The sequence below is a fragment of the Penaeus monodon genome, chromosome 43, assembly GCF_015228065.2.
Source record: "Penaeus monodon isolate SGIC_2016 chromosome 43, NSTDA_Pmon_1, whole genome shotgun sequence".
Lineage (NCBI taxonomy): Eukaryota > Metazoa > Arthropoda > Malacostraca > Decapoda > Penaeidae > Penaeus > Penaeus monodon.
Window position 1 is genome coordinate 6,353,750 of NC_051428.1, and position 15,000 is coordinate 6,368,749.

The window sequence follows — 15,000 nt, forward strand, 5'->3', positions numbered from 1 at the left end:
GGTATTTTCTATGGCGTGTGTGGCAAGAAACAGAACACAAGCGATTTCCTCATGGCTGGCAAATCCATGACAACTTTCCCCGTTGCCATGTCTTTGATTGCCAGGTGAGTTTGGTTTATATATATATATATATATATATATATATATATATATATATATGTATATATATATATATGTATATATATATATATTTTTTTTTAATACTTATAAGATTTGTCAGTGCAGTGTATTATTATATTTCATGAGATAATTGGCATATTCCATGGGCCAATCCTAAGCTGCCTTTCCACAGCTGATTGGACCCGCTATTCACACCAAGTGTTCACAGCTTGAAATCATACCTTTTCTTTTGTATTGTAATTTTAAGTTTAGGACATATGAAAGTTAAATCACTAGCGCTTTGCAAACATGAAAATGTCAAACATATATCACATTCTGCTTGGTTAGCTTGATGAAATGAAACACAACCACAATAGTAAAGGCTTTTTCAACCCGAAGAGAAGTCTCATACGCATTTCCCTTAATAACTGACATGACTGTATCACAAGTCGTGTGTATTTCCTTCCATCATAACCTGACCGTTTTTTCCCCAGCTTCATGTCCGCCATCACGCTTCTCGGAACGCCGTCAGAAGTCTATCAGTTCGGTTTCCTTTACTGGCTCATCGGGTTCTCGTATTTCCTCGTCATGCCTTCAGCGGCTTACCTGTACTTCCCTGTCTTCCACAAGCTGCAGGTAGGAACTTTACTAATCGAGTGATCGTTTCATTCAAAGGGCAATTGTAGACGGTAGGGATGTGCAGTTATTTGACTGTGATGGTTATGCTGTTGAGAAAATAGATTTGTTTTGTGTAGGTCAGTTGTTCATATGACAGTAATAGTAGTTTATCCTGTGCTTGGTAGATTAATAACTCATTCATGAGTTAGTAATAGAAAATCCAGATATTTCACTTATACATTTGATGTTCGACACCAGAAATGTAAATGTTTATTTTGTTAAACTGACATATTTCCATCTTTCTTATGCATCAGAGGTAAACGACAGGTATGTCCACTCTATCTTGCTACCGAATTTGCTACATTGTATATCCCATGATTCTCGTAGTTTTGTGATAATGAATCAATGGACACAAAACTACAAAGTTCACGACCTATTATATCAACAGGTTACATGTCACCAAACTTTAAACAGAATACAAATTATATTTAATTTAATTATATTTAATATTCTCAAATCTTCTAAAAAAACAGTTCGTAAGATATTATTTTTCTAGTCTTCAGCGTATAGGGGAAGAACAAGTGCAATATATTCATCTAGTCTTCAGAATTTGGAAATTATTTTATTTCGTTCTTAGTCTTCTAAAACATGAATTTCTCCACAGGTGACGTCCGCGTATGAATACCTGGAACGACGCTTTCACCGAGCCGTCCGCTATGTTGGATCCTTTACTTTCATTATCCAGGTGAGTGCACATCAATTATCGATTTGCAAAGTCACTGAAGGAAATGCTGGCCCGGAAAGGGTGTCCATTTTTACGAGTCCAGTAATTAAAAGTGAATATCATGATGTGGTTAGACTCAGATCTCCAGCATTCTCCAGTTAGCACTTTCTCCCCCCTGCGTCGCCTTCGATAGATGTTTCCTATAGCGGGGATTCATAACCGCGGGTATCTATATCCCTTAGCCTTAGAGGTGCGGGGGAGGCAAATGTATGGGGCATGAACTCGATCTCTGGGTACATGTATTCTTTTAATGTGTTAATTCGTGCTTGGGTAGAATCCTAGGTTATTGCTGCTTATGATTTTATTTGGCAGCTCTTTTCCTGGTTTTAAGCGTACATAAAGTAAATTCGAGTTACTGACATCTTAGGAAGCCATACCGGTACCTAATAGTGACGATTACTTCGACTGTTTGATTACGTAGAGAGGGTATGGGGCCGTATTTTAGGCAATCCATCGGGGCATTTGATTTTGTCGTCAAAAGGTTAAGAATCCCTGACTTACAGCCCTGGCAGTCACGGTCTTCGTGGAAATTTATTCCACACGCGAAACTTTGGCACTTAATATTTCCTTACTCATAAGTTATCTTTATAGGTGATATTTCAATGAAAACGAGACTACAAAGTTCAATAATAATGATAAGATAATAAAAAATGAGGAAACTCTGAACTGCAGCCTCAGCAATTTTCCTCTGACAATTGTAGGCTCATAAGCACTTAATATTTTCTAAGCCATATGCCTGTATTTCCATTACAGATGAGTCTCTACATGGCCATTGTCGTGTACGCCCCCGCCCTCGCCCTGGCTCAAGTCACGGGTCTCAATGTCTACGTGTCTGTCAGTCTTATTTGCTTTGTGTGCATCTTCTACACTACACTTGGAGGCATGAAGGCTGTGCTTTGGACTGATGCTATACAGGTAAGACTTGTAATTAAGGGTGATAAGTGTTATCTTTCTTCAGGAAAAGCATTAAAGATAAAGGTAGTTGATGATGTTATGGTAGGGGGGAACATGGGAGTAGAGGTAATGATATCACTATTGCTGTTTATTATATTAGTGATATCGGTGATGAGGATGATGATAGTAATAATGAGGGAAATCGTAGCAATGATGATGAAAATATTATTGGTAATGTTGCAAATACTAGTAATGATGATGATAGCAACAGAAATCATGGTAGTAATGATGCTAACAATAATGACAGAAACACCAAAAACATTTTTTTTTTCAATAACACCCCCTCCCCCGCAGATGATCATCATGTACGGCAGCATGATGTTCGTGATCATCAAGGGCGCCATCGACGTGGGCGGCTTCGAGTACGTGTGGCAGAAGAACGTGGAGAGTGGGCGTGCCGAACTCGTGAACTTCGACCCTAACCCGACCACCCGACACACCTTCTGGACGCTGATCGTGGGCGGCTATTTCACCTGGATCACGATTTACGGCGTTAATCAAGCTCAGGTGAGAGGGTTATGGGCGCGCGCATGGGCCTGGATGTTGATCGCGGGCGGCTGTGAAATCTTGATCGCGCGCGTGTGTGTGTGTGTATAAGAGAGAGAGGAGAGAGAGAGAGAGAGAGAGAGAGAGAGAGAGAGAGAGAGAGAGAGAGAGAGAGAGAGAGAGAGAGAGAGAGAGACAAGGTGTTTGCGTGTATGTGTGTGTGTCTGTGTCTATGGGCTGATATGTATGCGTGCGAATCCACCTAAGCACATGCGCATATAAACACTCAGAGAAGAGAAAAACAACAAATGAAACAAACACACACACCCAACCTCGACCAAACCAACCTCACTGCAACATTCCCGCAACCCTTTCGCCCCGCCCCTCACACACACAGCACTAACCTCGGCGCCTCCCTCCCCACAGGTGCAGCGCTACCTCTGCGTCCAGACCAAGCAGATGGCTATCAACGCCCTTTGGATCAACCTCGTCGGCCTCTTCATCCTCATGATCTCCTGCGCCTTCGGTGGCATGGTCGTGTACGCTCGCTACTGGGACTGCGACCCCGTCCGCTCTGGGGTCGTGTCCAAGGGCGATCAGCTGTTCCCCCTCTTCGTGATGGACACCCTCGGGCAGTGGTACGGCCTGCCCGGCCTCTTCGTGGCGGGCATCTTCTCCGGCGCTCTCAGGTGGGTCTCGGGGAGGACTTAGGGCTGTGGGCCTCTTAATTCTGGTCTTGTTTTTTTTTTTTTTTTTTAATTATCTCCAGTCTTCTTTTTTTTCTTATTATTCTAATTTTCAACGTTGTTTGTTTCTTTAAATCTGTTTTGGACTTTTTAATTGCCTTTTTCGAAAAGATTTATCCAACCTTTATGCTTTCTTCAATCCTTGCTTATATTCTCAGAAGCTCTTTTTTAAATCTGTTTTTTAATGTATTTATTCCACCCCTATCAATATTCTACAATCTCTTTATCTTCACTCTGTTCCCAGAAGCCTCTCCTAAAACCGTGTTCACCATTCATTTGTTATTTATGTCAGCCGTATCCCCCTCTCAAAAAAGGAGAAAATGCTACTACTGCTCTTTACCTAAACCATGTACATACTTACCTTCCCCCTCCCTTTGTCCCCCACAGCACCGTCTCCTCTGGAATGAACTCGCTGGCTGCCATCGTCCTCGAGGACTACGTGAAGGCCGGTTGCTGTCCTGACATCAGCGAGAAGAAGGCCACTCTGCTGTCCAAAGTCCTCTCTCTCTTCTTCGGTCTCCTTACCTTCGGATTGGTGTTCGTGGCCGAGCAGCTTGGCAACATCTTGTCTGTACGTTTATTTATTTATTTGTTTATATATTTATTTATTTATTTTTATTTTATTTATTTTTATTTATTTTATTTTTTTATTTGGTCGTCGTCTTGTGGTGGATGTGATTCTTGACTTCCTAAATGTTGGTTCAGGACTTTGCTACGAAGGCTTGATGTATTCGTTGAATTAAATAAAGTTTCAAAGGATAAACTTAACTTACAAATCTCTTGATTACATGTATTATTTTCTCAAGATGAAAGAAAGAACAAAAACAAAAAACTACCTCCTCCATCACTTCCCGAAGCAAACAATAAATTACTTATCATCTATTATTCATTCCATTTATCCTTTTATTTTCTCCCTAGGCCGCCCTGAGTATCTTCGGCATGGTGGGAGGACCTCTGCTCGGAGTCTTCACCTTAGGCATGTTCTTCCCTTGGGCGAACGCGAAGGTACGCTGCCGGATTTGAGACTGATATTCTTTGCCCTTTGATCTGAGATGATTGAGTCATTTTGGTCCTTTGGGCTGAGACAATTGACTGTTTTTTCTTTATATTTTATCTTATTCCTTTTGGTTTACTATTGTTATTACTTTTTTAAATTGTTGGTATGAAATGTGAAATAATGTATTTGGTTTTCATTTAATTTTCAATGATTTTTGTCGGATCATTTTTACTAAGTCAGATCAATATTTTGCAACAACTCATCTCGTCCCCTCTTACCCCCTCCCTCTTCTCTCTCTTAACCCTCTCCCTTTCCCCCCCTTTCTCTCCAGGGCGCCTTCACTGGCCTCCTGACGAGCCTCATCTTCATGTTCTGGATCGGCGGCGGGCACCAAGTCGCTCGCTGGAATGGCCAGATCACGTTCGACAGGAAGGTCACGAGCATCGAGGGCTGTAACTTCAACGAGACCTCCTCCTTCTCGACCATCAGTCCCGAGTCTCTTGTGGCTGAAGAGTAAGTCTCATGCTGGTTTAAGGGAAGAGGTTGTTTAGATATGTTGTTTCTGTGTTGGTGTTATATTTTTGTTCTATTATGAGGACTATTATTGCTATTATTATTATCATTATTATTGTTATTAGTAGTAGCAGCAGTAGTATCATTATTATTATAATTTTTAGTATTAGTTGTAGTAGTAGTGCCATTTAGTTGTCAAACTAATAACATCACTTAATATCTAACTGATCAAGTTAATATAATATTATCATTTCCACTAGTATTAGCATTCCCGTTATTCTTCTTATCATTACCGTCACCTCCGCTGTCCATCCTCCCGCAGACCGGTCGAGGAGCCCCTGGGCATCTACCGCCTCTCCTACATGTGGTACTCCGCCACAGGATGCTTCACCGTCATCACCATCGGCCTCTTGGTCTCCCTCCTGACAGGACTGCAGGATGTAAGGACTCTTGATCCCAGGACTCTCTCTCCTGCCGTCTTCTGGTTCAGGAGGTTCATTCCAGGCATCGAAGGACTCGGAGAGGACTATGTGAGTAATGTTTCCTTTGCTTTTGGGTGGGTGGGTCTTTGGTGTTTTGGTTTGTGTGTTATTTTATTTATTTATTTATTTTTGTGGGGACAGTGCAGTGTGCAGTTTTTATTATCATTATTGGTATCGTTACTGTTTATTATCGCTAATCAGTTGCAGTATCATCGTTTTCATCATTACTGCTATACAGTATCATTATTACTATAATTATCATATTATTTCGAATACGATAAACATCAATTTTTAACATCCGACAGTGCTACAAACATTGCCACTCAAAATCATCTTTTCAGCCCAAAGCTAATCAATTCCCCTACCCGTTTTCCCTTTAGGTTGACGAGGAGGAAGGCCTTCGAACACACCAGAGCTCGGTTTCCCTTGGCAACATCAACCCCGCTTTCGACACGACCGTTAAGGAGAAATACACACCGAAAAGCAACGGTTTTACTCCAGAGAAAGAGAGTTCAAAACTGTAGACTTTCTGGGCGGGGAATGGGTCTGTTTTTAAACCCATTTTAGCATTTTTATATATGTAGATATATAAGAATATCTGTTCTTATGTTCTCGTGGTTGTGCACGCGTGGTAGAGATATTAGAATGAATATATGTATATTTCCTTCTTCTCTCATTATTGTATTTGCTCTGTGGCATTTCGAGATATATGCTTTTTTTGAATGTGTAGAGTGAATGCGATTTTGAATATGATTTATTTTTCTTTTAGGTCAATAGTAAGATGACGGATTTTCACGTCTGACCGAAATAGATTATATTTCTTGTTACTGATTTAATTAATGACTTATCTGGTTCCGTCCCTGGTGCAGAAAAGAAGTAATGTGTTTCTTGATATTTTCTTATGATCATATCTTCACATATCTATTACTGTTATTATTATTACTATTATTATTATTATTATTATTATTATTATTATTATTATTATTATTATTATTATTATTATTATTATTATTATTATTATTATTATTATTATTATTATTATTATTATTATCATTATTATTATTATAATTTTTTGTTATTGTAATGATAATAATGATGGCAATAGTAATGATAATGGCAATAATAATTAACAGTAATAATGATGATGATGATGATGATGATAATGATAACAATAATAATGATAATAATAATAATAATTATTATTTTTATTATTTTGATAATAATCATAATGATAATAATAATAATAATAGCGATAATAGTAATAATAATAATAATAATAATAATAATAATAATAATAATAATAATAATAATAATAATGATAGTGATGATATTGATAAAGATAACTATTATTATTATCATTATCATTATTATAAGCATAATTGTTTTTGTTATCATTATTATTATTATTATTATTATTATTATTATTATTATTATTATTATCATTATTATTATTATTATATGGCAATTATCATAATTTGATATGGATGCTGTGAGCAGAGGAACATGTATTTACTATGATGTTATTTAACTATCATTATTATGTAATTTTTCTTATCCATTGACTTCCTGCAGTATTGTTCAGGTTAGAGTACAAGGATCTCACAGATTCCTTAAATTATTGTATGCAGTATACTGTGTGTATATATATTATAATTATATATGTAACGTTAGTGTTTTCCAACCCATTTCATCATCTCATGCGTCATATTTATGTCTAATATGACGTCTGTAAAATTATATACTGAAACAAACAAACAAAAAAGATAAGAAAATTTGTTTAAGATATATATTCAAAGGATTTTTAAGATCACAGTTTATTATAACACTAGATTATCTTTTTAGTACTGTTATCATATTGATGGATGATGTATAAAGAAAGTTAATGATTTCACAATGTATGGGATGCAAATGACACATTTCGTTCATTTTTTCCCATTTTTACTGAAACCTGTAATCATTGTGTCATTTTGATTTTGAATTTTAATCGAAATGCGTCCGTTTAATCTCTAGCTCAGTGAAGCTGTTAATACTCTTCATTCTCATTTATAAAATGTGCTGCGATTGTCACAATGAACTCTGGCAGATGGTGATGAAATCTGATGAAAATATAGGTCAGTATTTTTGACGAGAAGACAAAACAGAAGCTAAATCCGATTTTTTATAGTTTTTATATAATTATATATATAAAGCTAATGCAGTCTATATAAACATTAATAAGCACACCACACACACAACACACACACACACACACACACACACACACACACACATATATATATATATATATATATATATATATATATATATATATATATCGTGTGATATATATATATAATGATAGCTATAATAGAACTGTAAAATATTTTTTTTTTTATTATTGATGTTAGGTTTTAGCCAAAAAGGTTCTCAAGGTCCAAGAATGAAATGAAATGATTATTTTTGCAACTAAAAATATAACACTTAAAACGCTTACTGTCAGAAAAATATTACAAGAAGCGAATGTACTATTATTAGTATAATTATCATTATTATCAACAATATTACCATTTATGATGATTAGAATTGCTATTATTTTTTCATAATAATAATTATTTTCATAATTATTATAATCATCATCATGATGGTCATTAATATCACTATTTTTCATATAAAACAAATGAAACATAACCAAGACTGTGATAACAAGACGGAAAATTAATTTGTGAATATCAAGGCTTATATGACGCTTTATGATTAATGTGTGAACTTAGACAAAACTAATAAGGAAATCGATAAGTAAGAACATTTCCTAAGGTACTTCATGTTACTATAATATATTATTTATATGCTTATATCTGCTATGGTATATATGTAGACTTTTTATAATAGTAGACTATGAAACTAACATAACTAGCTCTAATATATATATAATATATATATATATATATATATATATATATATATATATATATATATATATATATATATATAGGCAAGGAACATGGATTCAAAAGAAATTTTAGACAACTTATACATATATTTATACAAAATTTGCTCATATGCCTTTATTACATTGTTGGAAGTTTTTAAAAAATATCCACATGTGAAAGTACGTGTGAAAATATTCTATTATAGTCTGATTTCGATTAAATCATACAATTAAAATATCCTGTTTGTTTTTTTATTTAAATACAGTTCCTAGATGAAAAATAAGAGGGATTCAGGGTATCTTAACACACACACACACACACACACACACACACACACACACACACACACACACATACACACACACATACGCAGAAAACACATACATGTACTGTACAGTCACAATCAAACCTCCTTTGTCAACACGTATTTCGAATTCCGTCTCGAACACCCAAATCACGTGACTCCTTTGTTTACGTTCGGAGAGCTTCGAAGCTTCATTCACGACATGAGTTTCGTTCATGATTAAACAGTTGCTTCAAAAATATCCTTTATCTCTTTATTCTGTGTCAGAATATTGCCTGCTGTTATGACGCCTAGATTACATAAAATTACATAAAATGCCCGTTTATACATTGCTAGTTGTGCTTCTAGCTAGGGAACAACACATATCCTTATATTCTTAGCTGATTTTAGAATAAAAAATCGCCTATTTACAAATGCATTCATAATCCTTGTAGAAAAAGGTAACAAGGGATAGTATGTACAGAAAATCATAATGTGTTTAAATAATATAGATTACAGACCTAAATTAGTGACCTATGGTAGTCGAGAAATGATATGGGACCTGTGATTAAGATTATGCTTATACTTTACATGACTACAGGTAGCCAAAATAAATATGATTTTCCATTCACAAGATTTAATCATACTTTACCTTCCACTCGAAACACACACACACACACACACACACACACACACACACACACACACTAACACACACACACACTAACACACACACACAACACACACACACACAACACACACACACACAACTAGCGACCGCCTAACCTATTTCATTTAGCACACAAGTCATAAGTTAAAAATGATGTTCAACACACAATGCTTGACAATAAACTGTTGCTTTAACGTGTTCAGAAACCACAGGTTACAAGCATATATAAAGTTTTATCATTCCGCTTCACAGACTGAGAACCCTGGATATAATTATTTTTACTTTCATGTGCTATTCAGGATAACTGTTGGTAAAACTTACGATATTAACACTTATAACAATAGTAAATAATATTTCGGAAAATACTGTGCAGTAAACCAGGATTATCAGTCTGAATACAGTATTTCTTCAATGCTCGTTGGAATACACTTTTTACAATCGAGATCAGTAAGACACGCTAGGTTTTAGGTCAAGCTCTCTAAGAAAAACACTGTGTATTCCTAAGCGTTGTCTTGACGGCTGATTGCTATTATACCTACAGAAAAAGGATGAATGAGAACGAATGTCTCCACGGTGCAAGAGATGCATTGCACCGATTTCGATTAAACCTTCGTCAGATAGAGTCGAAACCTGTACAACACATTTCTTGTACTGTGAAAACACAGGCGTACAGTAATTAAAATGCTAGCATTTGCCGCAGTGAACACTACTCATACTGTACACCTGTCGCTGGTCTTCAAAGATTCGTCGTCGAGATCGGGAGATTGCAGGTCGCCGCCTCGTCCTCGTCGTCTAATGACAAGGCGCTGTTATCGACGCCGAGGTCTTCGCTGTGCCCGTCCTCCTCTTCCTCCTCGTCCTTCTTTTCCTCCTCTTCCTCCTGCAGGATTCCCATCCTGCTGGGACGCTCCTCGAAGGCGGAGTCAGTCGTCGACGGCCTCAGCTTCGCAGGATCGTCACGTGCGAGCGCCAGGACGTCCAGCACGACGGGCGGCTTGTCTGTCTTCGCCTCCTTCAGGGATCCGCCCAGCGTTCTCGGAGGGAGTTTCGAGATGACGGAGGTCAGGTCGCCGCCGTCCTTCTCGGAGGTCGAAGTTTCGCGAAGTTCGTCTAACTCGTCGTTCTGTTGGATGTGGCGGAGAGGCAAGTTTACAAAGGACTGGGATTAAATGACAAGAAAAAAATGGGAAAAAATCACGACGAAAAAAAAAAAAAAAAAAATCACGCAAAAGAAGACAATTAAGAGCGAAAACAAAGAAAATAAAACAAAGTAATAAGGCCAGAAGCTCACCAGATTTTCCCCGACGGCCCTCAGCGCCAGGACCCACTTCCTCAGCCACAGGAGCGGAGGCGAGAGCGTGCGAGGATCGAGGGTTCCCAGGTCCCTCCCGCCCGTCAGCAGAGATACCACTAATCCTACGACAATCACCGTAAAGCATCCTGTGGCTGAGTACCACATGTAGGAAAGGTTGTATAATCCAAGGGTTCCTGAGGGGGGTCTGTTGGGGCACGAAGGAGAATGGAGATTGAGGAAAGGGTGTATATATAAAAAGGTGGTATGGGGCTTAGAAGAAAACGGGTATGCTGTGAGGCATGTGGCTCAAAATTCGGGCATCAAAAGAGGCACATGGCTCAAAATTGGGCATCGAAAGAGGCACATAGCTCAAAATTTGGCATCAAAAGAGGCACATAGCTCAAAATTGGGCATCGAAAGAGGCACATAGCTCAAAATTGGGCATCAAAAGAGGCACATAGCCTGGGTATCAGAAACGGACTCTAATCTCAGGAATAAGTTGAGAGATGAAAGAGAGTATGAAATGTATGATAGTATAAAAATGGTTTAAATGCTTAAATGCTTATAGATGGTAACTGAAGAAACAGATTTTCAGAAGAGGATTTAGAAATGAAAGATTGAAATAAACTGGAAATTTGCATGAAAAATGCTTATTTGAGATTAGAAATGGTTATATAAATGGGTTTGAAGTGACAGATGACTCAAATTTCGGTATAAAAAGACGAATTGAAAGTAATATGGAATATGGTATGAAAAAAAAGTTTACTTCTGACCAGAAATAGTTATGAAATTGGTATGAAGAGACAAATAACTGAAAATGGATATAAAAACTTAAATCCCAGATCAGGATTTGAATGTAGATAGCATGAAAATTGGTATAAAGTGTTATGTAAATGGGTTTGACGAAACCTCAAAATTGGGGATAGAAAACACTAGAACCTCAGAAATTATTTTTGTCAAAAGAAAGATAGCCTAGAAATTGGCTTAAAAGTTGATAAAAGGGGCATAAAAGCCCAAAATATTGCATAGGAATTATCAGAAAAAACATTATGAGCTGGCAAATGGTAATGAGTATATGATGAAGCTTAAGAATGGTATAAAAAAAGACAGACAGCTCAAAACTGGGCATAAAAAATGGGTTTAAAAAGAGGGACAGAGTGAAGATTGGATTAGAGTGTTAAATTATGCCTAGAAATTATCAGAGAAAGAACTGGAGTTTAGAAATGGTTGTTAAAACAATCAAAGTTTATAAAAGGAGTTGAATTACGCGCTTTAATGGAGGAAAAGAAGTATATATATATATATATATTATATTATATATATGTAGTATATATATATATATATTTATCTATATATATATTTATATATTACATTATATTATATATTATATATATATATAAAATATATATATATATATATATATATATATATATATATATATATATATATGTTTGTGTGTGTGTGTGTGTGCGCATGTATGTATGTATGTATGTATGTATGTATGTATGTATGTATGTATGTATGTATGTATGTGTTGTATGTATGTATTGTATGTATGTATGTATGTATGTATGTATGTATGTATGCATGTATGTATGTATGTATGTATATGTATGTGTATGTGTATGTACATACCTGTACATCCATATATATATATATATATATATATATATATATATATATATATATATATATAATATATATACATATATATATATATTTTTTTCTAAACTTGTCCCAACGAACTCTGTGCCCCCCCCCCCTCCCCCCAAGAAAGCAAAGCTCCCTCACTCGGTCGGCCCAAAGGACGGCTCGGTGGAAGCCAAGAAGTCGGCGGCGGTCGACGAAGGCCCGGCGTCGGTGGCTTCAGTGAAGTTGCAGCCACTGACGTCTAGCGGCTTCTTGGCGTACGTGACGTCACCCGTTGCAAGGCCGACCTGCGTGCCGACGCCGATCCAGAACATGAAGGCGAGGCCGCAGACGTGGCCGACGGCGGCGCCCTGGGGGGGAGGTGGGAGGGAGGGAGGGGTTGAATTTTTTTTTTATTATCATTATTATTATTATTATTATTATTATTATCATTATTATTATTATTATATCATTCATTATTATTATTATTATTATTATTATTATTATTATTATCATTATTATTATTATTATTATTATTATTATTATTATTATAACAATAGTGATAATCATCATCACAATAATGATGATGATGATAATAATAATAATAATGATAATAATGATAATGATAACGATGATGATAATAATGATAATAATAAAGGTGATAATAATAATGATAATGATGATAATCCTAATTATAATAATAACAATAACATTATAAACTAATAATGATAATAATGACGAAAATAATACAATAATAATAATAATAATAAAAATTAAAATCAAATAATACAAAGCAATAATAATATAAAAAAAATAACAAAAAGCAATAATGAACATATGAATAATATAACAATATCCCCTTATAATAATGTGACCAGAGAGCACTTTCTATTGACAAAAAGGTAGTAATAAATAAAAAAGAAACAAAAAACAAATGAACAAATGAATAAATACATAAATTGATAAAGACGTTAAACCACTTGTCGATAAAGTATAGATAAGGATGAATAACATAACACAGGATATGTAATTAGGACGTTTGTTACTCTGCATCAGGAATTCCCAACCACAGGATACTTTCTGGGGGCCGGGGGGGGCGTCGTGGAGCAATATGAAAATTATGACTCACCTACAGTACCTGCAGATGAGTATCTCTTATATACCAATGAACTGGAATCTTTCCATTTAGTGTCCTATAACTACTGTCGACATTACGCTATTCATATTTAGTAATAACTAAACCTGAAAAAAATGGCAAACAGTGAGCGGGGACATGGAAATTATCATATATTAATCGCAGGCAACAGAACGGAAAATACTGGGAACCACTGCTCTACATCAATGCCATTTACTTCTATAACGGTACGAAATCTTCACCGAACTCACCACACTGTTGGCCCAGGGGAAGAACATGCCCAGGGAGAAGAGACCAAGGAGAGGTCCTCCTACCATGCCAAAGATGCTGAGGGCGGCCTGGAATCGTGGGAGACAAGATGCGGGTTATTTTGTAATGGAGAGTTCGTGGTTCAGGAGTTGTTGTCTATGGAAAAGGAGAGAGATATGGAGGGTGAGAGAAGGGTGGAGAGATAGAGGAAGAGAGGGAAAGAGAAGGGGGAAGATGAGAGAAGAGAGAGAGGGGGAGAGGGAGAGAGGGATAGAGGGGGAGAGAGGGTTGGAGAGAGAGAGGAAGAGAGGAAGAGAGGGAGGGAGAGACAGAGGGGATGAGAGAGCGGAGAGAGAGGGAGAGAGAGATGGGTCAGAAGAATCAAGAGAAGACGAGGGTTATCTTGTCTTAAGAAATCTCGTGGTTTAGCCTTTTCTTGTCTATTTGTAAGAAGGAGGAAACGATTTTGAATTTTTCTTCGCGTCCCCCAAAATCCAGGTCTGTTCTCTCTTTTGTATCATTTCGTAACACGAACTGAATCGCAGGCTTATTAAATGCTGTAGAATTTTTGTGTTTTTGTCTATGGCATTAGAATGAACAGGTAACAAGAACAACAAAGGTTTTATCTATGTTTTTTTTTCCTATGATCTTATTCATTAACTTTTTAGATCACGTACTATACCACGTACAAACAACTTCCTCTACCACAGAACAAATAAACAACTAACTCAATACCAAACCCATACACACTCATACAAACCCACATGCACAAACATAAACAAACCCAAACTCTAACAAACACAGAAATCCAAACAAACTAACCAACAAACACACAAATCGAAACATACAAACATAAACCCAAACAAACGAACAAATCGAAACAAACAAACAAATCGTTAAACAAACTCACAAATCAAACCACACAAAGTGAAAACAAATAAACCCACAAACAAACACAAATCCAAACAAACAAATAAACTCAAAAACAAACAACCAAACACACACGCAAATCCAAACAAACAAATAAACGCCAAGACAAACAAACAAATCCAAACCCACAGCCAAACAACCCCCCAAATCGAAAACAAACAAACACACACCAACCCAAGCAAGCCCCCGCCAGCCCCCGCCCCGCCCCGCCCCGCCCCCGCC

General features: G+C 36.7%; 2 protein-coding genes across 2 annotated transcripts in view; one reads left to right on the forward strand and one right to left on the reverse strand.

Annotated features, from left to right (window-relative positions):
• The window catches only part of LOC119568132 (sodium-coupled monocarboxylate transporter 1-like), a 40,086-nt gene extending 32,742 nt beyond the window's left edge, over positions 1-7,344 (forward strand). The window contains exons 2-12 of the mRNA XM_037916529.1: positions 1-104; positions 594-735; positions 1,382-1,462; positions 2,255-2,416; positions 2,750-2,962; positions 3,368-3,630; positions 4,075-4,258; positions 4,606-4,692; positions 5,016-5,197; positions 5,520-5,727; positions 6,060-7,344. The exon at positions 1-104 is cut by the window's left edge and continues 124 nt beyond it. Coding sequence (XP_037772457.1) covers positions 1-104; positions 594-735; positions 1,382-1,462; positions 2,255-2,416; positions 2,750-2,962; positions 3,368-3,630; positions 4,075-4,258; positions 4,606-4,692; positions 5,016-5,197; positions 5,520-5,727; positions 6,060-6,203 — 1,770 coding nt within the window. The 3' untranslated portion in view covers positions 6,204-7,344. The remainder of the gene's footprint in view (positions 105-593; positions 736-1,381; positions 1,463-2,254; positions 2,417-2,749; positions 2,963-3,367; positions 3,631-4,074; positions 4,259-4,605; positions 4,693-5,015; positions 5,198-5,519; positions 5,728-6,059) is intronic.
• A 1,479-nt stretch (positions 7,345-8,823) lies between these two features.
• LOC119568263 (sodium-coupled monocarboxylate transporter 1-like) overlaps positions 8,824-15,000 on the reverse strand; it is a 24,169-nt gene continuing 17,992 nt past the window's right edge. The window contains exons 10-13 of the mRNA XM_037916721.1: positions 13,851-13,937; positions 12,627-12,835; positions 10,833-11,040; positions 8,824-10,664 (exon numbers count right to left, since the gene is read on the reverse strand). Coding sequence (XP_037772649.1) covers positions 10,278-10,664; positions 10,833-11,040; positions 12,627-12,835; positions 13,851-13,937 — 891 coding nt within the window. The 3' untranslated portion in view covers positions 8,824-10,277. The remainder of the gene's footprint in view (positions 10,665-10,832; positions 11,041-12,626; positions 12,836-13,850; positions 13,938-15,000) is intronic.